Genomic DNA, 20,987 nt, shown 5'->3' with positions numbered 1-20,987 from the left:
CCCTCAAGTATTTAACTCCTCTCTCCATTATCGAATGTATAACTTGTCTCTAGACTGTTTTTTTCTTGTGCCATTGTTAGGCAGTGTGACAATTGGAGGAGCAAAAATGCAATGCTACATAGGTATACCAAGGCATTGATCATGTTGGTCCTAAATGCTTTTCTCTCATAAAATGTCTTCCAACTCCTTAACAGGCCTTAAAGCTCTGCCAGGAAGCCTCTCCAACTTGTTCCCTTCCTCATTGAATCATAGCTGTCAAAACTGGGAGTTCTTTCACACCAGTAATCACCTCCGTGGAATTAGCACACACAATATAATCTCCTGCAATATAATCTCATTACACCTGTTCCTCATTCCCTGCTTGTACATCAGGGAATGGAATGAGCCTGTCAGACTGCACTGGGGGCTCACACTCAGCTGCTGCTCTGCTCTGAGTCAGCCCTTCACCAGAGTCACTTCTTCCACAAACAGCATGGCCAGATCAAAAGTGTGGCCCGGGTGGAATAACTTACCATTGGACTGTTTCAAAATCCCCTCTTACATGCTTGTATCAACTTTAATATTTTGACACTTGCTGCCTAGTCCATTCTTAGTCCGATTACTACAAAATGTGTTAATTTGGTATCATTCCAGTGTTTTAAAAATCAAAACACAGTGTAAGATTGTATCCATTTCCTTGTTGGAGAGCTATTACTTCAACAGTTTTTACTTTTGTCAGCCAAATCCATAACCCAAATCTGTAACTTATATCTCCAAAACTTCCCAAGCAGTTTTATAGATTCTTTTCCATAAACACATGAGACTTAGTGTTAACTAGAACTTTTCCCTTGTTTTTAAATGATCCTAGTACCTGCTATTTCCTTATTCTGTCTGAGGTCAATAAGGAGCTGGTAGGCCTGTAATTACAAGTGTCAGATTACTTATGGTTTTCACTATTATTTAATCTCAGCCTATGGGGAATCTGCCAGATTTTCCATGTGAAAGATGGTTAAATCTAGACAAGAGCTGGAGAGAAACTTCTCTTCTTCCCCTGCCACTTCATACATTAAAATAGGTGCATGCTCTAAAGGTGAGTATGGGTTTTGTAGAGATCTGGAGAGTAGCTCACCTCTCAAGTTAATCTAAACAGGCCCAGGGGATGGGAACCAGCAGAGACTCCTGAATCTGTCCCAAATATAATAGACTTTCTGATTAAGGAGGAAATGGAAAGCAGAGACTGGAAAGAGTTTATTTATATGATGGGTGCTCATATATAATTTATATGCAATAAATGTTTCTAGCCATTTCATTAGCTGCAAATAAAGTGATATAAATGTGCACCACTTGGACCTGATGCATGGTGTGTGCCTGGGGCTGCTTCCAGCTGAATGGTAGTGGTTCATGTGGGAATGATTTAACACCCCAGCAGCCCCACTACCCAAATTATGCTGCAGGTGAATCCCTGAAGTAGATGCACTTCACTTTTTCAACCACTCATTGCTTGGCTTAAAACAAAGATTTCCATTTAAATTATCATATTGGCCTCAGACTGTGGTGGGTAAAGAGCCAGCATCTCTTTGTCTCTCCCACCTTCTGCACAGCTGGAGAGCTCTGGAAAAATTTAGTTTAGCTCAGTTGGTTACAGCATGATGCCAATAAACAAGGAACACAACAGATCTGAAGCAAGGGGGAGAAACCAATCTAAGCCATCACAGCATTTGTTTTGCACTTAATATGTAAGCAACTTTTTCAATCAGAAATTCACATAAATGAAATTCTACAAGAAATTAGGGAAAACCAAAGAAAAAGTACACCACAAAAGGTACCTGGATGAGTCTGTTGCTGTTGAGCAGAGCCCACAGATCATGGAATGATATCCTACCCCATCTCTTCCTACCTGGGGAGCTCATTTAAACTCTTGAGACTTCCTGGGACTATCTCCAAGGCAAGCAAGATTTGTAGCTGGAGCTCAAACTAAAGCCTGTGAGCCAGCATGTTAGAGCTGCTTGCATGATAACATGCTTGCCTGTGATCACTTTAATTTTCCTGTCCACTATAGATTGCAGCATATGCTCACAACATGAAGCTTTATATAGAGGTGTGTCCTCTATATATCCTTTGAAAGAAATCAGTTAAGCTAGCAATAGCATGCTTTTTTTTATTTTTTTTTATTTGTATAACCACACAAGAGAAATTGGGGTACAGGACTATGACTAATAAATCAACATAAATAGATCAATATGTCAGTACTTCAGTGCTCGAATCCAACCAGCTATGGGGAATTTGTCCCCTGGTAGCAATCAATCTGCTGTACTTAAAGTTTCCTCACCAGATCTGCAGCTAGCACAAACTGATCAATGCTGTTCCAAGTCAGTGGAGCCTAACAGTTTTGCACGTCTCAGAGTTCACCCTTGCAGGTACCCTGCTCCTTTGCAAGGACACAGAGGTTAAATTACCCTTTGCTAAGCACATGGGATATCTCACACTAACTCACAGTTCTTTACTCAAAACCAGCCTTTCTTACCTCCAATCCAGTTAGCCCAGCCAACACCTCAGCACCTTTCCAGGTGGAATCCAGTTTGGTCCTCCACGAGCAGCAATTCCACTGCAGTGGCCTGTGGCACTTACTAGAAGTAGAGACAGCAAAATGAATTCACTGAGCCATCCAAATTCTGCTGTGCATCCTGCATAGGGCCCTCCCCCTGGGAGGTTTTCCAGGCTGTGCTGGGGGAGATGCACAGTCTTGTAGGATGTTGGGCTGCTGTTTTAGAGGGGTGAGTAGCATCACTAGAGAAGGTATGAGGGACCTGGAGGATAGCTCAACAATATGGCTTTGGCTGATAGGGTGACAGTCTTGCCACTGAGGGGAGGGCACAGAGCACATCCCAGTGCAATCTTCTCCACTAGGAGCTCTATCTGAAATCAACTGCTCCTGATCATTTCTGTGAGGAATGCTTCCTTTCCCATCAGGCGGTTGCTGATGAAGCCTCCTACTAGAAGCGATTTAGGATGCAGGTCACAGGAGTCCAGTGTCACTAGAGAGTGCATTATTCCCACCTGAGTCCCAGAATAATCTCTGTGACCCAAAGCAACGAGAGCCCGGATCCTACTGGCTGCTGGAATGGGGGAGAGAGCCCAGTGTGGTGGTCCAAGACCTGTGGGTGGTGATGCATATACTGCCAGGGCAAGCATTTACAGCAGAATCCCCGGATTCTCCCAAACAAGGCTTGTGCCCAAAAACTGGTATTAGGTAGAGGTCAGGTAGAGCTCCAGCATGTAGCTGTCAGGGGATGTTCCTTGTGGGTACAAGTTCTTGGAGGTGAAGTTCCCCATGCCCCAAGCACAGGTGGTAGCCCAGGCCTGGGGACAATCTGTGCTGTGCTTGCATGGCTGGCTGGACAATGCCACCACCTTCAGTGGGCTCATTTCACTGCTCCCCAGAAGTGAGTCTGGCTCATGAGTGGCAATGGATTTTCCTGGCCATGACCCATTGTCCCACCAACCACTGGAGTGTGTGCCAACAGTCCACATAACTTCTCATGATGCAGGTCCTCTTCCTTATCAGTCATGCCATAGACTGCAGAACCACAAGCCTAGCAGCAGCTACTGCCTAACAATTACATTGCCTAACAATTACACTGCCGTCTGGTGGCTTCTTTAGGAGGAATTCCAGGAATTCACAGGAGGGCCCTGCCCTCTATTAGCCACAGCTGCTATTTGATTATTGTTCATTATTATTGAGTGCATTTTACAAATCTGTTCTGCCAAGCTGTCTCTTGCTTTTCACCTTTTGTAATCAGCCACCCACCTCTGAAAGTTGTAGGAAAGAAGCTGTAGAAGTTACTGTGGCCTCTCTCCTTCTGCAAGGCTCCCCAGCCCTTGTAGTCTGCTTTCCTTGCTCCTTCAGTATGGAGGCTTAAGAAAAAGCAAGGCACTGGACCTGTAAAAATTCATGTTGCAAACCTGTAAAAATTCATGTTCTGATTTCCTTTCTAATGGCTCACACGGAGAGCAGGCTGTGAGCTACATAGTGCTCTTGTTTCTTCTCAGTGATGGATCCCCAAGGTTATGTTTCAACTGCTGTGGTGCAGAGCCCATTTTGCCAGGATGAGTTAGAGGTAGGCAGGAGAAATAGGGCTCTAAGCTTCTACACTGGTTTCTTTCAAGCTTTTTAGGCTATTCTGAAAATATATTGTGTAATTTAGGAGACTGATGTGCTGAACTGAGTATAGGGCTTCCAGTTACCAATATAAAAATGATTCCCTAAGAACATACATTAATTCTGCTTCCCTCAACTGTTCCAGCAAGGGGTCCCACTGCTCACAGTGCGATTTGACTTTGCTTACTTTGACCGCAGAGTCCTTGACTGAAGAGGAATGGTTGTGGTCTGCATTAGGCTTAGCAGACTGCCTGCTGGATGAATGAGAGGCACCAGCAAGTAGCCATACTTGGGTATTGGCTTCCTTGAAACTTGGTCTATGCAGACATCACCTTTTTGGGCAATTAATGAGGCAAACCATATAAAAACCTCTCCATCTGAGAGGGGTCTGGTTTTTTTCTGGTTTTGCAGAAGAGGAGTGGAGTGGCTGAGGCAGTGCTGTCTCCTGTGCATCTGTGGCAGCTTGGCCCTGTAGTAGAGTCAGTTCACTGCAATGGGTCACAGTATGGGAGGGTGACTCTTGTCCCTGAAGCAACACGATTCCGGCAAGCGTTAGGAGTTCAGAAGAGTCTCTCTATCAGAGAGTGACAGAAGTTCAGTGTCAGTGTCAAGCACTGGGCCCGTTTGATGTCAATATGAAGCTCCTGGGTCACAGTTAAAACATCTCACACTGCGTCACCACAGTACAGGCAGTTTCCATCGTCAGTAATGTGTCCTGGAGGTAGTCAAGGATGCAGCCATACTTCCTTGATTTCGACTCCTCAGAGATTCCCATCACGCCCAGGAGGTTGTTCGCAGCTCCAGACCCCACAGCCATCGTTAGGTTCCCGTTCCTCTTTCCGAGCCCGACGCAGTCAGAGGCGGAGGCCGGGGCGCCCCAGGGAGGCGGGCAGTGGGGCGGTGCAGCCGGCCCGGCCCGGCCCTGCCCGGCCCTGCCGCCGCCTCTGCTCAGCCGGCCCGGCCTCGCGGAGCGGTAGGAGGGGGCCGGGGCGTCGCGGGAGGGCGGCGAGGGGAGAGGGGGCCGGGTCGGCCGTGGCGTTCCGGGGTCTGCTCTCGGCGCCGGCCGGAGGTCGGTCCCCGGGCAGCCCTTCCCCGGGGCCGGGAGCAGGACCGGGAGCCGGCGCTCCAGGGCGCCCCGAGGCGAAGGCCCGGGTCTAGCGGCGCCTCCTGCCCGCCCAGGGAGGCCTTAGCCCGGGGCCGGGGGGATCCCAGGGCCGGAGCCCCGCTGGGCCCAGACAGGACTGCCTGGGAGGGCCATCAGGCTCTGCCAGGAGCCCGGGCCCTCAGGACAGGGCAGGTCCATGGTCACACTATGGGAAGTCAGCCCACGGTTGTTTGTCAGGATCTGGCCCGGCGAGGGCAGCTGGGATCAGACACAGCCCCGTGATCAGCAGGCTGGGCCACGGTTCCTGCGGCGAGGGCGTTGCTGATGGACACCGGCACTGCTGCAGCACTGCTGCGGCTGGTCCTGGGCCGAGCTTAAACACATTCATGGGGAGCCCCAGGCTTGGCTCATTGGGACCATCAGAGCCCTGACAGCAGCCGACCCCCTCTATCCTCACTCCTTAGAGAGGCATGGGCTCCGGGGGGACTTGCTGTAGAGTGATTTAATTGCTGTATAGTCTCAGAGGGCTAATTAAGGGAGCAGATACGCAAGACAAGTCACTTGGAAGGGGATATGACATGAAAGACTTGGAGATAGTCAGGTTGCCTGTGGCTTGTGGGTGAAAGGGAAATGTTTAAACCACCATTGGAAGGTCGCCAGAGGCTGGGTTCGCTCAGGAGCTGGTACTTGAGCAAGGGTCAGTAATTGCCAGGTAAATGAGATGGTTTGAGATTGAGCAACTGCCTGGCAGGTTGTGGACCCATTTCCCATGCAAAATCCCTGGCCCTGAGGGGTGCACAGGCAAGTGGCAGCAGTGACCTGCTGTGCAGCATGGAGCCAGCTGCTCTAGCCAAATTACCAAGCAGTGGAGCGAAAGAGAAGCACCAAGGTAAAAGAGGGCAAAGTGGTAACAATCTAATGTTGGAGGCAGCATCCTTATTCCCCAAACTGTCTTCTTGGCTCAGGACAGGTGCCTGGCTGACTGCAGCTAGCTGGGGGAATTCTGCATGGTTCCCTCTTGCCAGATCTCCTATGCCTTCTGGTCAGGCTGCAGCTGCTGCAGAGACACAGAGAAGGCTTTCTCCTCCTGCACAGGGAAAGCTTATTTCTTCCTAGGAGCATAGCTAGTACGTGCTGGGAGGAGGATTCCCCAAACAGACAGTCAGGAACGGCAGCTTGGGATGTTGAATGGGGAGCTATAAATCATCAAGCTGCTAATTAAGACCACAGGAGACTGGTGAGTTACTAAAGACCTGTATTACTCTTTTCAGAGCTCTAGACCATTAACAAGACCCCTGGGACCTTCTCAGAGTACGTGACTCTCCAAGAACATCACCCTGTTTTGGGCATGTTCTCAGAGTTGAAGTTCCCTGTGCCCTGGGGACATGTGGCAGCCAAGGCCTGGGGACCCTCAGAGGGACACCCTGTGCTGTGTTTGCATGGCTGGTTGGACAATGCCAACACCTTTGACAAGCTCATTCCACTGCTCCCCAGAGGTAGGTGTGGCTCGTCAGGATGGATTGTGTTGTGTGACTGGGCTGCACATCTGATCCTCTTTCTCTTTCAGGTTGTTATTATGTGGCAATGGATTTTTCTGGCCATGGTTTGTCCTCCCACCGACCTGCAGGCTGCCCCTACCATTTCCTAGATTATGTGATCGATGTGCGCCGGGTGGCAGCAGGTGAGTACTGGAAGGAACCCTCTAAGGGTGCTTGTAGAGGGGCTGCTGTATTGGTCCTGCTCTTTCCAACAAGCAAGCAGCACTTTCAGTTCCCCCTCCTTCCCCCCCTGCTGCTAGTGTGTTTCTGTACTAAAAAAGCTGTAGTGGTGAAGTGGTGGATGCAACTAAATGGTTTTGCCAGACTGGCTTTTTTTAAGCAGTGACCCCTAACCAGTATTAGGTGTAAATTGGAAACTTCTGGTTCTCCCTGATGGCAGTCTACTACTTGCTTTAGTATCATGCAAAGAAATCTGAAAGTCAAAGTGTCTTGTACTCCTAATAATTCCTGCTGTAACCGCCCATCTGCATATTTGGCATGTGTGATTTTAGATTCTGCATTCAGTACACAAAAGAGCCTCTAGAAGCTCTCAGAGGGTAAATCCCATCTTTCAGTGAGGTATATTTCAGATGGGCAGCACTGATAAAGCTGTATTTTCCTATAAGCCTCCCAGAGTGCCCTGAAAATGGACTGAAGTGCCTGATGTGCTAAATGGTGCAGAAAGCTTTCACTTGGAATCATACTGCCCTCAATGCAGCATACCTGGCTCTGTGTCCTCACATGTCTTGCAGAATGCCCTGCAGCAGGATGCTCTGTAAAGGTTTCTCTCTTCCACCAGATGCTACCCAGTCAGGCTCCTCTGCTTCTTGCCAGTCTCGTATCTGGCCGTGAATGGGACTTTCCTGGAGTTTGTTTGACATATAGAGAGAACTTGAGAGCTGTATGACTTAACTACCATGAAAATGAGGTGGTAAATGCTCTTTTTCTTCAAAACCGGCCTACTTAGCTGCTTAGTTTCTGGATTAAGAAGCAAATGCGGTAGTGCAGAAGCCCTCCTGGGAGAAAGGGCCCATGTCAGTAGAGAAGCAGCAAGATGTTGCTGCTCTGGTTTCTAATGCAGCACTGTCTGTTTTTCTCTTTTGCCATTTAGCCTTGCAGTGGAGACGGTTCACCCTGATGGGTCACAGTATGGGTAAGTGGCTCTAGTCCTTGTAAACTGTGAGATTAATAGAAAGCAGTAGATAATTAACTTCCAAGACATGCTGCTAGGAGCTGGGTTGGAATATTTATTATATTATGCCAAGTACAAGGTTCCTGCTTGAGTGATTCAGAAATCTCTGCCTGTGTTTGAAATGCCTGTTTTCAAGACCCTGCAGTACAGACAGTGGTAACTCTTGCTGTGAGCATTTCCCCCACTCACAGGACAGAACAGTGATTGGCACAGGGGGGTGGTCTACGCAGGAGAATTCACAGCAGGCCTTCCTGCCTGGTCCCCACAAAGCCTGGGAACAGACAGCCCATTTGGTGGGCTGTAAAGCTGCATGAGGGGAACTGGACTCCAGGATCCATTCCTTTGAGCTTGGAATATTATTTGATTTTGCCACAATTTGGAGTTTGCTTCCCAGGGCTGCTGTGGTCACAGCTAACAGGACCTGCACACCAAAACATTTTAAACAGTAACTCCTCCTTGGCCTTTGCTGTCTGAGGGAGGTGGAAATGAGGCACAAGATGGGGAACACAGCAGGTCAACAGCCCTGGTCTCTGCCTGCATGTTGTGGGCTGGGAGAGCTCTCCTCTGTACTGGGGTTTTGTCCCATGGTACAATGCACATTTTTATTTCTGAGGTGGCTCCTGCTGTGAAGAAGGTGAATTTCTGTTACCAGGGGCTGTTCTATGCATTACTGAGCACCCTTTTCTTCTTTGCAGGTGGGGCTGTGGCAGGAATGGTGAGTAAAGCATCATTTCTTCATGGGGTTGATTTCTGCAGCTGCAAAACAAATAGGACAGAAATGAAAGGGCAGACCTGGATCTCAGGGGAGGAGAGGCCCTTCCCTGACCCCTCTCCCATGCAGCAGGATAGACATCACTCAGTGCTCAGCTTTTCATTTTCTTATTGTTTCATCTCTCCTCAGTTCTGTTTCCTTTATCCTGAGATGGTGGACAAGCTGATCCTGCTGGAAAGTCTTGGCTTTCTTCTAGCTCCAGAGGTTAGAGCTCACGTGTCCTTCCCTTCACTTTTTTAAAATACAAAAATATATGTTTTTTTTCTTTTCCTCACTTGTTCAGAGAAAGCACTGATGTGACCACTTCCTGGCAGGTCACACAAGTCCTAGGGCTCTTCCTTTTGGCAGGCACTGATCTGCTCCTTGTTGCACAGACTGAAGTCTATCCTTAGGGTGGCCCTTGGGGAACACTTGCTAGAGCTCCACATCCTGCAGTCCCTTAGCACTGAAATTTTCTTGTCTGTGCCAAGCCCTTGAACAAAGGAAACTGGAACCTCTGTCCAGGCAACTGCCAGCTGAGGTTATCTTTTTGCCAACAGCACGTTGGGTGACCTGGGTACAAGACTGGTAGATTTTTTTCTGTTCCTAAAGCTACATTCCCAACTTGCCATCATTGCTACCAGATGTTGGAGCTTTCGCTGGCAATAGTGGTTCACAGAGACAAAACTAGTTCAGAGAGACAAAAAATACCAGACTTTGGAGAGTTGTCCTCAACTCAGAAGTGAGGTAGGAAGAAAAGATGGCAAGGATAAAAGGTTAATAAGTTAATTACAGCAGTATTGCTGTATTTATTTAAAATGGACTATCTCCCAGAAATTATGGGAGTTATTTTTAATAAGATACCCATAACTGATACCAGTTCTGAGGGATGTTGAAGAGTGAAATTCTCTCTTCCCCTCTCCAATAAGGGGTAAAATCACTCAGAAGAAAGGGGTTACTCCTCTTCCCTACCTCTCTGTGTTTCAGGACACTGAGGGATGGCTGAAATCAAAAAGGAGGGTGATTGACAGACTACTGAGTCTGGAGGCAAAGCAGCAAACTCCCAAAGCACGGAGCCCCGAAGCAGCGTTGCAGAGGTGGGTTCCCATCCATCCTCTTCATTTACTGCCTGCCCTCACCTTGACAGAGTTACAGCTGCACAAATGAGAAAGGAAAACCATCCCTGCATTTCACATTTCAAGTTCTTTTCTGGAATCCCAGCATGACCTTTTGCTTCTGCTGCCAGAAGCTGCTGCTTCTTCCTGCTCCTTTCTGAAGCAGCCTGAGAGCTCACTGTCACCTTGTCATGGCATTTTTGCTTCACTTCATCCCTTTTTCCAGTGTCACAATCTCTCTGCCATGTCTCCCTCAGGCTTTTAGAAGCAAACAGCCATCTGACAGCAGAGGGTGGGGCAATCCTGCTGCAGCGAGGAGCAACTGAGACACCCGCTGGTAAGGGGCTGTGTGGTGCTGGGCCACTGCTGGGTGTGGGAAGGGACTGGTGCCAACAGCCATTGTCTTCTGCAGGGTACAGGGTGCCCTAGCAACAGATTTACACAGCCTGGATGGGATCAATTAAGTCTGGAGGCACAGTTCTCCATTCCCCGCAGCTGGGTTTGGTGCTCAAATCCTAAAACAGCTAAAGAAAAGAAATTTTTAAAAAAGAAGAAATTTGAATTAATCCTGTTCTTCCTATCTCAGAAAGTCTTGGGCAGACCCCAAAAGTGAGTTAAAACCGAACAACTCCTGCTCCTAAGAAAACCTTCTGTTTTTTTCTTTCCAGGACTGGTGTATAACAGAGACATGAGAGTCCGTACGGTGAGCACTGCTCTTCTGACATGCCCCCTGCTACTTCGGAGCCCTGAGCTTACAGAACACTCATACAGAGGATGTCTGCTCACTGAGCTAGGCCCTGCCTCCACCCAGCTGCTTACTTTCTGCTTCCCAAATTCCCACATGTCCTTTAAATGCTGCTTTTAAAAGAGGCTGCACTTGATCATTGATTCAGCTTACAGAGTCACTGGAAAATGTTAGTGTTTGTTTTTTTAGAAGTTCCTCTGCCCCAAGGCCTCCTGGCCACATTTTCCTACTGTTATAACTCTTCAGGCAGCAGATGGATGGATGGATGCTTTCTGTCAGCTTGTCAGGTGACCTGAATAAGAAGGAGAGTGGAACAAAGTCCTTAGGTTTGCTATTTTGATAGTTTTGTGCCACTTTTAAGCAATTAGGGCTTCCTCCATCTGTGCTACTGCCAGGATATGGAAGCCAGGGTAATGTACTCTCTCTTTTTTAGTAAAATGATTTTTAAAGCTTTTCTCTATGAGATCATTCCCATATGTGCTGCAGCCCAGCAGGCAATGTTGGCAGCCCTGAAACACAGCTGGACAGAAGGAGCCTTTGCAGAGCCATCTACTCCTGTGTGCAGCCTGGATCCTTGTCATGTCCCAGCATGGAAGCTTCAGGGCCACAGTTACTTCCACCTTCAGAGCTACTTGTGCAGGAGAGCTTGGGGACACCCTCTGCCCCCAGCTGCTGTCCCTGAGCTTTCCCTCTCTTTGCACCTGCAGCAGAGTCGAGAGTTCTTCACAGTGGAGCAGTGTGTGAAGCTCCTGCAGAAGATCCAGGACCGTGTTCTCATCATTATGTGAGTGAGGCGCAAACCGTACCAACCCTTGCTGTCTCCCTCAGTGGAAGGAATGAAGGCTAGGAAGGAGTCCTCCACTACCCCTTACTTTACACTAGTCATCCAGGCTTTTGGCCAGCTGGTGTAACAGTACAGCTTCACATGTGAAAAGTATTTCCCAGTTCCCCACCACTGCCCTCGGCTGGGTAGGCTCCTGGAGAAGGCAGACAGCAACTGGAACATCCTCCCAGCCTGGCACTCTGCTTTCAGGCTGGGACTCTCTGGTGCAAGGCTGACTGAGGAAATGTTAGTCCTGCCCCATCTTCCCCATGCTCTTGGCTTCACAATCCCACCTCACAACTTTCCATTCCTTGGCACTGCAGCAAGGGGCCACCCTGGCAAATACATGACCCTCCACAGCACCACACCTGCTTGCTGTCCTCCTGACCTGACTCTACCCCAGTCAGGAACCCAGCCTGCCCCCTTCTTCAGGCCTCAAAACCTCTTGCCTGAGCAAACAGGTGGAACTACAGCAGTCTCCATCTCCTCCAGCTGCTCCTGAAGCCCCCGGTCTGACTAAGCTCCTGCAAGCTCTCTCCTGTGGCACCTGGGGCGAGCAGCTCTGGGGACAGGGCCAGTGGCTTGCGAAGTTGTTAAGCTGTCTGGGTGCGCAGCTTGTTCTGCGAGTCGTCCTCTGCCTTTTCCCATCTCCTTCGAGGGCAAGGTGTGCAGGGCTCTGGCTACCTTGGCTGGTGGGGTGCTGTTAGAAGATTGTCTAGAAAACAAGAAGTGCTAGCAGTTGAGAAAAGAGGTACAGTTTTGACTTCCCTGATCTGTTTTAATATCCTAACTGCTTCAGGTTATTCCTGCTTGTCCAGAAATGTAATATTGTGCTGAGGTCAAGTCCTCTGTGCCACAGAGATGCCACTGAGCCTGAGATGTCTGCTTGTCCCATGACCAGCACAGTAGGAGACAGCACGATCTTAGCTCTGCAGGAGATGTAATGCTGACTTCTCCAGGGCAATTGCCCTGGTACCTCCCTCTCTGAGCAGGGCATAACTTGGTTAAATAAGCAGCAAAGAGAGGCAGAATGGACTGAGGGAGATGTGGAAACTCTAAGGAAGGAAGAAGTTAAGAGCAGAAGGCAGAGCATGGGAATGATGTTTTCAGACCAGTTACAGAGCCAGCCCTGGGAGGCCAATATTTAGCCAGTCCCCACTCTGATACCACTAGGCAGTCACCCAAGGTTTTACACCTTTTAGTTTGATGTAAAATGGCTGCTTAGCCAAGCTGTGTAGTGCACTCTGACTACTATGTATGGCCCTGTCGCCTGCTGCTTATGAGCAGCCTGGAAAGAACAGCTGGGTTTGTCACCCTACTGTCTTGGGAACACGGATTCTGCCCAGGACAGCCACAAAGACAAATGGAGGCACACTGGGTGCTGAACTGAGCCTCACTGTTGTTTTCAGATCACAAGATGGACTCTTGGTACCACACAACCTACCGAGCAGAAATCACTTTGTGAAAGCCCTGCAGGAGGCATTCGAGTCCAACCTCAAAGAGGTGAGAGTAAATGTCATGCTTGCACCTCGATTGGCCACCAACCTGGGAGCAGCAGCTGGGAAGCAGCTGACCTTGGTGGACACCCTCCACGAGGTGATTTGTCCTGAACAGCACAGCCCTCACATGGGGAAGGGGGTGGGGGAGTGTGTGCAGTCAGGGGAGGAAGTCAACTTTGTTACTGCTGCCAAAGTCCCAAGTTAGTACTGCCCTCTGGATCCAGCTCTTCCCTGGTCCTCCCATCTCCGTCCTGCCTCACTTGCTCTGTCGCTTCCTACGAGTGTCACACAGCAGTGTGTGCTTCAGGGAACACTTTCCTGGTCCACATCTTAACATCTTCTTGTATTCTTTCCTTCCAGCATATCCAGCTAGCAGAAGTGCCTGGGAGTCATTTTGTGCACCTGAATGAGCCTGAGGTGGTATCTGGGATCATCAGCAACTTCCTGACAGCACAGAACACCAGGGCCAGACTCTAGGAAGCCCTCACAGCTGCAGCAGTCCAGGAGAACTGGGAGCTAACAAGCAAGCTCCAGAATTGTCACCATTCCTACTTCACATCCAGCATTAGATTGTGATAATCTTTCCTATGCTTAGCTCACTGCAGGGTGGAAGCAGGTCTGCCAGGGGTACTCTGAAGGAGAGCTGAGCAAAATATCTCATTTGCCACAGGGAGAAGGAATTCTTGCTCTACTTCCAGCTCTGTGAGTACAGGGATAGAGGCCCAGAGTGGCCTTCCCCATGGCTTACTCCAAACGTGTACCCTGAAACAGAGCAGAACACAAGGCAGAGGCATCATCTGTGACAGCAGCAGCTCCCCAGCTTTGGCACTGCAATAGAGGTGGCTCATCTTGCCTCCTACCTGAGGATGGTGCAGACAGGCTGCTCCCAGGATTTAACCTGCTGAAAAACAAGGAAAGTGTTCTGTTTCTCTGCTAACTTCCATAGATGCCTGAGCTTAGAGGGCCTCAGTGTCTCTGTTCCATTGTGAGAACTACTGTTTAAGAATCAGCTTAAATAAGAGCTCACCTGTGCAGAGAAGGCCATTTTAATGAATGTTAGAGAATCCTTAATCCTCTATCTGAAGCAGCTGGGAGAACTACGAATTATGGAAAAGTTGGCAGAGACAATTTCTGTCCTAAATAAAGATTAATATTCCAATGTTAAGTCCATCTTCTTGACTCTATAGGAGAACAAACCTCCTTTCTCTTTCAGGCCGCTCACCCAGGCAGCTAAAATGCATCTTGGGAGGCAGCATTTTTACACACTGTCTGCCTTAGGTAGGCCTTATTAAGGATCTGCCACCCAGTTAAATTGATGCAAAATCCCACTGAAGCAGGCAGGCCTGTCATCTCTGCAAGCAATGCAAACTGTATTTGCAGTCAGTTTTTTAGGAGAGGGTAAATACATTTTATCTCAGCTCTCTGGAATTTACCACCGTTTCCACCTTACATTCATGGTCACATCTCTAGTGAGGCTGCAGATTGGAAAATAAATGTGTAAAAGCCTGGGACTGGGTGGGTTACTTTGATCACAGACCTCCCACTATTCCAGAGCTGCACAAATGCTATAGGAGCAGCACAAAACCACTGCCCCACACCTAAACATGCCTGGTGCCATCCTTACCTGCCTTCTGTGGGCTGGGGACAGGTTAAGTGGAAACAGGGTGTGGAGAGTCTGGTTTTTCCTTCCAAACCTGCTGCTCAAAGTGGCATTTGTTCTTGCAACAGTGCTGGGTATTAGGAAATTCCCATGGCCTAGACATGGCTGCAGAGCTCCATGCACATCTGGATGACTAGGCACTGCAACACTTGGCCACGGAGGGAATCACCAAGAGAAGGGGTAGGGCTCTCTACCAAACCACTGATCTTTCCTTGTGACAAGTCACAGTTAGGTTTTTCCTAAAGTCACTTCCCTCCTCATTCCTTCAATAAAATGTGCAAAGGAGCACCAGGTTACAAGCCAGGATTTTTACCCAACCCAGCACACAGGAAGCTGTTTCCCACAGGAGACCAGAGGGGAAAGAGAAGCATTCCCATGTTCTGAAAACAGTAGCAACAGTTTATTTACAGTTCTTCAGCCATTCCCTGCCCCTGCAGAGGCTGTGCTAGATCAATCCCAGTTTTCACCAACTTTTAGGAGGTGTAGTTTTGGGTGGCAGGGAGATACAGGTTGTCACAGGATGTGCCTCAGCCCCTTGACCTGAGCACCCTGAGAAGTGGTGCCATGGGGCTGAATGACAAAAGAGCAGGAAGATACTGGTGCGAGTAAAGGGAACTCTCCTCCAGCAGCAGTTGCTGGGACCTCCCGTTTCAGATCCAAAGGTAGAGGCAACCCAAAGCTGCCTTAATTCCTCAAAATCCTTTGACAAATGGAGTCAGTAGGCATCTCTCCTACTCTCTCCAGCACAGGCACCCAAAGAACAGCTCAGCACAACCTAGTATGGCCGAAACTTGCGCTGGGCTCGCATCAGTGCAATCCTCTGCTTGTCCTCCTCAAATTTCTTCCTCAACTGGGCAATGTCTAAAACATAGAAAAAGAGAAAGAACAGGTCACACGAGAGCAGCAGATCTCCTTCTCCTGGGAGCTTCACTTCCACACACTGGAGGGGCTCAGTCCCAACAGTCCCATCCACTTCCCGGAGCAGGTCCTTTAAAACCTCAGCTGAGTGCCAAGCTGGGGCTCAGCTGTTCATCTCCGGTGGTGCTGCAGCTCCCTCTTGGGGAGGAATTGGCTAGTTTCCCCCTTCAATCGCTGCCTTTGTGCAGACTGAATAAGCACCTCTTGGAAAACCACACCCTCCCACAAAATATTCCAGTAGCCCTTGCTAGGACAGGTGGTGGCAAGGGGCCATTCAGATCCAGCCAGCCAGTTGCTTAGTGGCAGCTGGATGTCACCTCCCCTGAAGGCAGAAAGATGCTCTTCGGGCCATGGTGTGAGAGACAAGGCCCAGGCAGGGCTAGGAGACTTGCACACTCACGCTCTCTCTTGGTCTCGCGATGCTGCCAGGCATAGAAGTTGAGCAGTTCTTTGCGGGCCCTTTTCTGTTTCTCCTTCTCCAGCACGCGCAGGTTGGCAGCCTCTGTCCGGGGCAGGCCAGGCTTCCGGCCCTTCCGCGTCACCTTCACCCAGCCCTCCTCATCCGGAACACCCTCCTCCATGGCTGCTTTGGCTTCTTCCTGTAAGGACAGGAGGGTGAGGCAGCCCAGTGCAGATGCACAGCCTAATGCACAGCTCCCCACAGCCCTCCCTTAAAACACAGGCAAAGTTACAGCTCCTGCTTCCACACAAGATTTAAAGGAAGGCATGGGATCAGGGCTGCAAGCATTCAGCTCTCAGCTCGTCAGCCACAAACCAATTTATTTGTGGGTATCTGTTGTAAGCCCTAGGGAAAGGGTGAGGTCTTGCAGACCAAGCCTGGGTCTGACTGCCCACCAGCAACTGGGAGTAAAAAAACCTCTGCCAAACAGAGAGACCCTCAGCCCTTTCTACTATGGCTGGAACACTGAGAAATCTCTCTTCTTTCCCTCTGTCCCAAGAAATCTGCTTAGCTGGGTTCCCTCCCTAGCCTGGCCTCACCTCTGCCACCTTTTTATCATAGTCTTGCATGTAGGCATCCACCTCAGCCTTCAGCTCCTTTGGATCCACGATGGAGGCCTCATAGCTGGCGATCCACTCTGAGACAGAGAGGGCACAAGACAGCAGCAGCTGCTGTTAGAAGCAGGCTAGTCTGGTGCTTTTGGGCAGCTCTAGAGGGAACTCTAGCATGGGGGAAGGACATACTATTCCCATTTGTGTTCAACTTCCCCCCTGCTACAGCTCAAACAGACTTGGCTGTGAGCACAATCAATATGCCATGGGAAGAGCTTGCAACTTGCCCAGGCAGAAGTGGGCTAGCCTTAAGCCTAAGGGGCACAAAATTCAGGGGTGTGCTTCTATCAAGCTGATTACATGTGAAGTGCTGTCAACTTGACAGACATCTCGGGCCTGTTGTAGGAGTCTGGTCTCCATTTTGAGGACAAGATTCAGACAGCATCTCTGAATCCATGCAATAGGGACATGAAAAAATGTCAGGAAAAAGGACCCTTCCAAGTGTCCCCACTCTCTCATAGGGTCACTGGACCAGACTTCAAAAAGATTGCTACCCAGTGAATAATAAAAGAACACAAAATACTGAACATCCCCCAGCTTAGAACAAAATGGGACATGCAGGGTAGAATTCAGCAAGCAATGAGTATAGTTCTTGCCCAGCATTAGCCCACAGAAAGATAGCCAGAGCTGACATACTGCTAATGCCGGTTTTCACAGGGTGGCTCTCTGTTGATATTAGCAAGGGACCTTCCTGTGATAGAGCCTTGGCTGCCTGGACAGCTGCTGGTTTCCTGAACACCACATATGCTACTTGAAATCCCTAAAAGAAAAAAAACCACCCAGGTGAGTCAGATTATGTAAGAGAAATTAGCAATAGAGCAAGGAACTGCAGTACAAATAACTTAAAAAACAAACCACAAGGGGCAGTAGGATAGCAAAAAAAGGACAGTGTAAACGTAAGGAAGTAATCATGCACCCAATGCCCCATATGGTTTCCTGTGCCTCGTGTTCTGAAGAGAACCATTCAGTACTTGCCATCTTTTCCCACTGAACTATCAGTATTCCTCTCCCCCGCCCAAGCTTTACCTTTAGAGTTTTGTGGTCAAAGAATTTCGATGCCAGTTTATCTTTTTTCTCTCCTGGCCCTGGCTTGTCACAGATGTCCACAGACTGCACATGCCCGCAGCGGGAGAACAGCCTAGACAAAGAGTCCTTAAAAGGGAGAGTAAGAGAAAACACGCGGTTCAGTAAAGCAGGAGCGATGCCTCCTTCGAACAGCCCGCACAGCTCTCCGGGCGGCTCCCCGGCCCCAGCCCGGCCCTCCGCCCGCAGCAGCCCCGAGGCACACGCCGGCTCCTGGGCCCCCGGGCCCCCAAGCCCTGCCCTCGGCCCCCAGCCGCCCCCACTCACCGGGCCGCAGTACGGGGGCACGTTGAGGACGAAGAGGGTGCGGCGAGGCGGGTGCGCGGTGTCGGCCCCTTCCCGCACCTGGTGCTCCTTCACCAACAGGCAGTGGTACGAGCGCTGCCGCTCCGCGAACTTCACCGCCAGAGCTGCGAAGGACGCACCGCTCTGAGACGCCCCGGCCCCGTTCCCGCGCTGCCCCTCACCCGCGTATCCCGCCGGCGCCGCTCCCGGTGCCCCCCGGTGCCCCGCGCTGCCCCTCACCCGCGTATCCCGCCGGCGCCGCTCCCGGTGCCCCCCGGTGCCCCGCGCTGCCCCTCACCCGTGTATCCCGCCGGCACCGCTCCCGCCGCACGCCCCGTGGCGGCCGCCATCTTGTCTGCGCGCGGCGGCGCAGGGGCCGCCGGGAGCTGTAGTTCCCCGGGCACGGCGCGGCCCTGCTAATGGCGGCGGCTGGACTCGCCGCAGCCGCGAGGTTGAGTGTAAAACTCACGCAGTGTCTGTAATCTGAGAGAGGCAAGTAAATATTAAAGAGATGAAGAAACATTCAAAGGGAATTGTTTTTAAAGACTCTTGTTAATTAAAATAACTCAAAAAACCTTTGCAGACGAACTTGTAATGGAAGACAGAACCATTTTAAAAATACTGAAGCAAGGCTAATGTAGGAGGTGACAAAATATGACATGATATGGAGAATTGATCCAACCAAATATCAAGTTAGTGATCATCATTGGAAGGTACATGCAAAAGCCATGAAAATATACCAAACTTGCACATTGTGGCATCACTTCAGAAGTCCTCACATTTTTTAAATAAAAGAAAGAAACCCAAAATAAACAAAAGAAACACCATTACAAATTACCTACCACCTGTCCTGGCCAGCCATTTAATTTAATGTCTAAATCAATGCACATGAATTCAGAGTGCAGGCAATTAGTATTTCAAATGCAAGTTTATAATTTCTGCCAGCCCAGAAGGGAAAAAAAAACCAAAACAACACAAAAATATAACCATGTTGCATGATGGTAAGTCTAGACAGAAGGTGGTAGGTTCGAAATCATGATTAGCATGACAATTGCAGGATATCCAGGAGAAATTAGAGAACCAAGGTGAACTACCTGAAAAGGACTGGGAATAGCCAGATAAGAACCGGGAATGAACAGTTACTCTTGTTTCAGTGCCCAGCGGAAGCAGCCATGCAATGGTGCATTAAAGAGCTGACCAAGACCAGAACACCAATGTACACCAAGACATTGTGTTTGGACACCCACTTAATTCACTGATTTGTAAAAAATAAGAAGATGGTGCCATAGATCACAGAGCTTTGGAACAGAGCAGACAGTATTTCTTCCAAGGAAGTATGTCAATGTCATCATAAACTCTCAGATAACCTAAACACAAGGCAGAGTTTAACAGCAAGTTAAAATGCATCTTGTTACTTGGCTTTTCAGACGGACACGAATCTATTAATCTAAAAAATCCTTGAGTCTCCCCATTCTTTCACAAGAGGCAAGAGATGCACTCCCAATACATGTTTCACATTTACACAGCTGTCTAGCTGGTAATGAAAGCATCCACTTCACGTAGAACAGGCACCTTGATCTCAGAGCTGTTTTTGCTATAAAATTACTTTTTAAATTACTAGGCTGTCAGTAACAAAGGCTACTTTTTTTTTCCTGTAAAAAGAGAATTGGAATTACATGCACACAAACGGCTTCAATTTACTAGCAGGAGTCAGCTGCTAATTTGTATGATCCAGACTAAAAGGTGGATGAGTAACAGCTCTCTTACCCATAAGCTCCTCTTGCTCTTCATCACATTATCAGTTTTGAAATTTCCACGTTCACTTAGAAAGAGCGATTGACTCAATACTGGAACACCACCACTTATCTTTAGTTGCTTCACAGCATCTAAAAAGGCTTAGAATCCACTCTCTGTATAACAAACCTTTATTCAGAAACAGGTAATACATTATCTTCTCCAATCCCTAATGTTTCCTCCCCCTCCCTCCCCTTTTTTTTTTTAATTGAAACACATGTATTTGGTGGGCAATCTAAAAAAGGAGAACAATAGCTGTCTTAGGTCCCCTCCCCTACCAACATCTGCTGTTCACATGAAGCACCCCATAAATCAAGGTGTCACTGCCCTTCAAACCAAAGAGAGTACTCCAGAAAAACAAGTCCTGCCAAGTCCTTATTATTTCCATGGCTAAAAGGGACACAGTGAGATTAAGGAATGGTCTGCACAAGATAGATAGAAGAAGTAGTTCATACAGAACAAGAAAGCAAAAGAAACATGGGGTTGTCCAAGAAACAGAATCTGGACTTACAGGAGCTACTCAGCAGAGCTGAACAGAATGGATTAGGTTAGTCTCCCAGCTAGTAGGATCAAGTTCAAACCCCAACCCAGTTCTGGAAGTTGCTCTCAGCTTTCCTCTCTTCCAATACAGTCTGAACAAACACAAACGAGTGGAGCTACTGGGACTTTCAACACCCAAGGCGCCAATGCGGTACAAACAACGGGAAGAACTGGAAGTGCCACCTAGTGGCCTGTCACACGCACTCGCCGGCCCACGCCACGTCCTCGCCGCCCTGCACGGGACTTGCCACTGCTCTCCGGTGCTCCTTACACAGCGCTAACTGCCCGCTGCTCCTAAACCTCTCCCTGAGGCCACACACTGCAGCCATCGTCCTCCAAATCCAGCAGCATAACCGCACAGCAGCCAAACAATGCCCAAATAGCATCTCTCAAAGTTCTCAGACACACGACTTTGTGTGTATTAGGATCTGAAAAGGGTCTCAGGTATTCCTTTCTATAGGAGACTGGCTGAGTTAGAAGGCAAGGAAGAAACTCATGTCTGTGCATCAGCAGGAGGAGGCAATACAATCTAATGGGAGTCAAACAACTGGGTTTCTTCTAGCTCTGAACACAACTGGTTCTTAATTTTTAAGTCCAGAAAGAGCAGAGCAACTGAGCCTGACTCTCCAGAGCAAATATATTCCTTGTACAAATGCCAGAACAACCCTCCAGCACTACCAGGGTTGAAACAGCCCTGCCCACAGCACAATGGCCGGCGCTCCCGCACACA

General features: G+C 49.0%; 2 protein-coding genes across 3 annotated transcripts; one reads left to right on the top strand and one right to left on the bottom strand.

Moving 5' to 3' along the window:
- Positions 1 to 4,903: 4,903 nt before the first annotated feature.
- On the top strand, positions 4,904 to 14,071 carry SERHL2 (serine hydrolase like 2). Of its 2 annotated transcripts, none has more exons than XM_036400196.2 (12): positions 4,904 to 5,111; positions 6,515 to 6,739; positions 6,811 to 6,924; positions 7,893 to 7,934; positions 8,669 to 8,688; positions 8,875 to 8,949; positions 9,712 to 9,821; positions 10,097 to 10,176; positions 10,508 to 10,542; positions 11,295 to 11,368; positions 12,817 to 12,910; positions 13,267 to 14,071. In XM_036400196.2, exons 2-12 carry the CDS (start codon positions 6,592 to 6,594, stop codon positions 13,381 to 13,383), a joined length of 909 nt encoding a protein of 302 aa, XP_036256089.1. In that variant the 5' UTR covers positions 4,904 to 5,111; positions 6,515 to 6,591; the 3' UTR covers positions 13,384 to 14,071. The 2 variants fall into 2 exon arrangements, with proteins under 2 accessions (XP_036256089.1, XP_036256088.1); XM_036400195.1 differs by having other exon boundaries at positions 4,906 to 5,111; positions 11,292 to 11,368.
- An 873-nt stretch (positions 14,072 to 14,944) lies between these two features.
- On the bottom strand, positions 14,945 to 18,350 carry RRP7A (ribosomal RNA processing 7 homolog A). Its single transcript, XM_036400197.2, has 7 exons — positions 18,222 to 18,350; positions 17,906 to 18,048; positions 17,582 to 17,707; positions 17,192 to 17,315; positions 16,484 to 16,581; positions 15,885 to 16,083; positions 14,945 to 15,427 (listed from the first exon to the last, which is right to left on the bottom strand). The coding sequence occupies exons 1-7, from the start codon at positions 18,271 to 18,273 to the stop codon at positions 15,342 to 15,344; spliced, it is 828 nt and encodes a 275-aa protein (XP_036256090.1). The 5' UTR covers positions 18,274 to 18,350; the 3' UTR covers positions 14,945 to 15,341.
- Positions 18,351 to 20,987: the final 2,637 nt, after the last annotated feature.

The sequence above is a fragment of the Molothrus ater genome, chromosome 5 (assembly GCF_012460135.2).
Source record: "Molothrus ater isolate BHLD 08-10-18 breed brown headed cowbird chromosome 5, BPBGC_Mater_1.1, whole genome shotgun sequence".
NCBI classification, from domain to species: domain Eukaryota; kingdom Metazoa; phylum Chordata; class Aves; order Passeriformes; family Icteridae; genus Molothrus; species Molothrus ater.
This window is presented reverse-complemented; position numbering and strand designations above follow the sequence as displayed.

Coding starts and splice junctions, on each gene's coding strand:
- SERHL2 (XM_036400195.1), top strand. CDS start 6,592: ATGTTCTCAGAGTTGAAGTTCCCTGTGCCCTGGGGACATGTGGCAGCC. Junction 7,935..8,668: donor CCTGATGGGTCACAGTATGG/GTAAGTGGCTCT, acceptor TCTTCTTTGCAG/GTGGGGCTGTGGCAGGAATG. Junction 9,822..10,096: donor CCCGAAGCAGCGTTGCAGAG/GTGGGTTCCCAT, acceptor TGTCTCCCTCAG/GCTTTTAGAAGCAAACAGCC.
- RRP7A (XM_036400197.2), bottom strand. CDS start 18,273: ATGGCGGCCGCCACGGGGCGTGCGGCGGGAGCGGTGCCGGCGGGATAC. Junction 16,582..17,191: donor TGTGAAAACCGGCATTAGCA/GTATGTCAGCTC, acceptor TCTCTGTCTCAG/AGTGGATCGCCAGCTATGAG. Junction 16,084..16,483: donor ATGATAAAAAGGTGGCAGAG/GTGAGGCCAGGC, acceptor CTGTCCTTACAG/GAAGAAGCCAAAGCAGCCAT.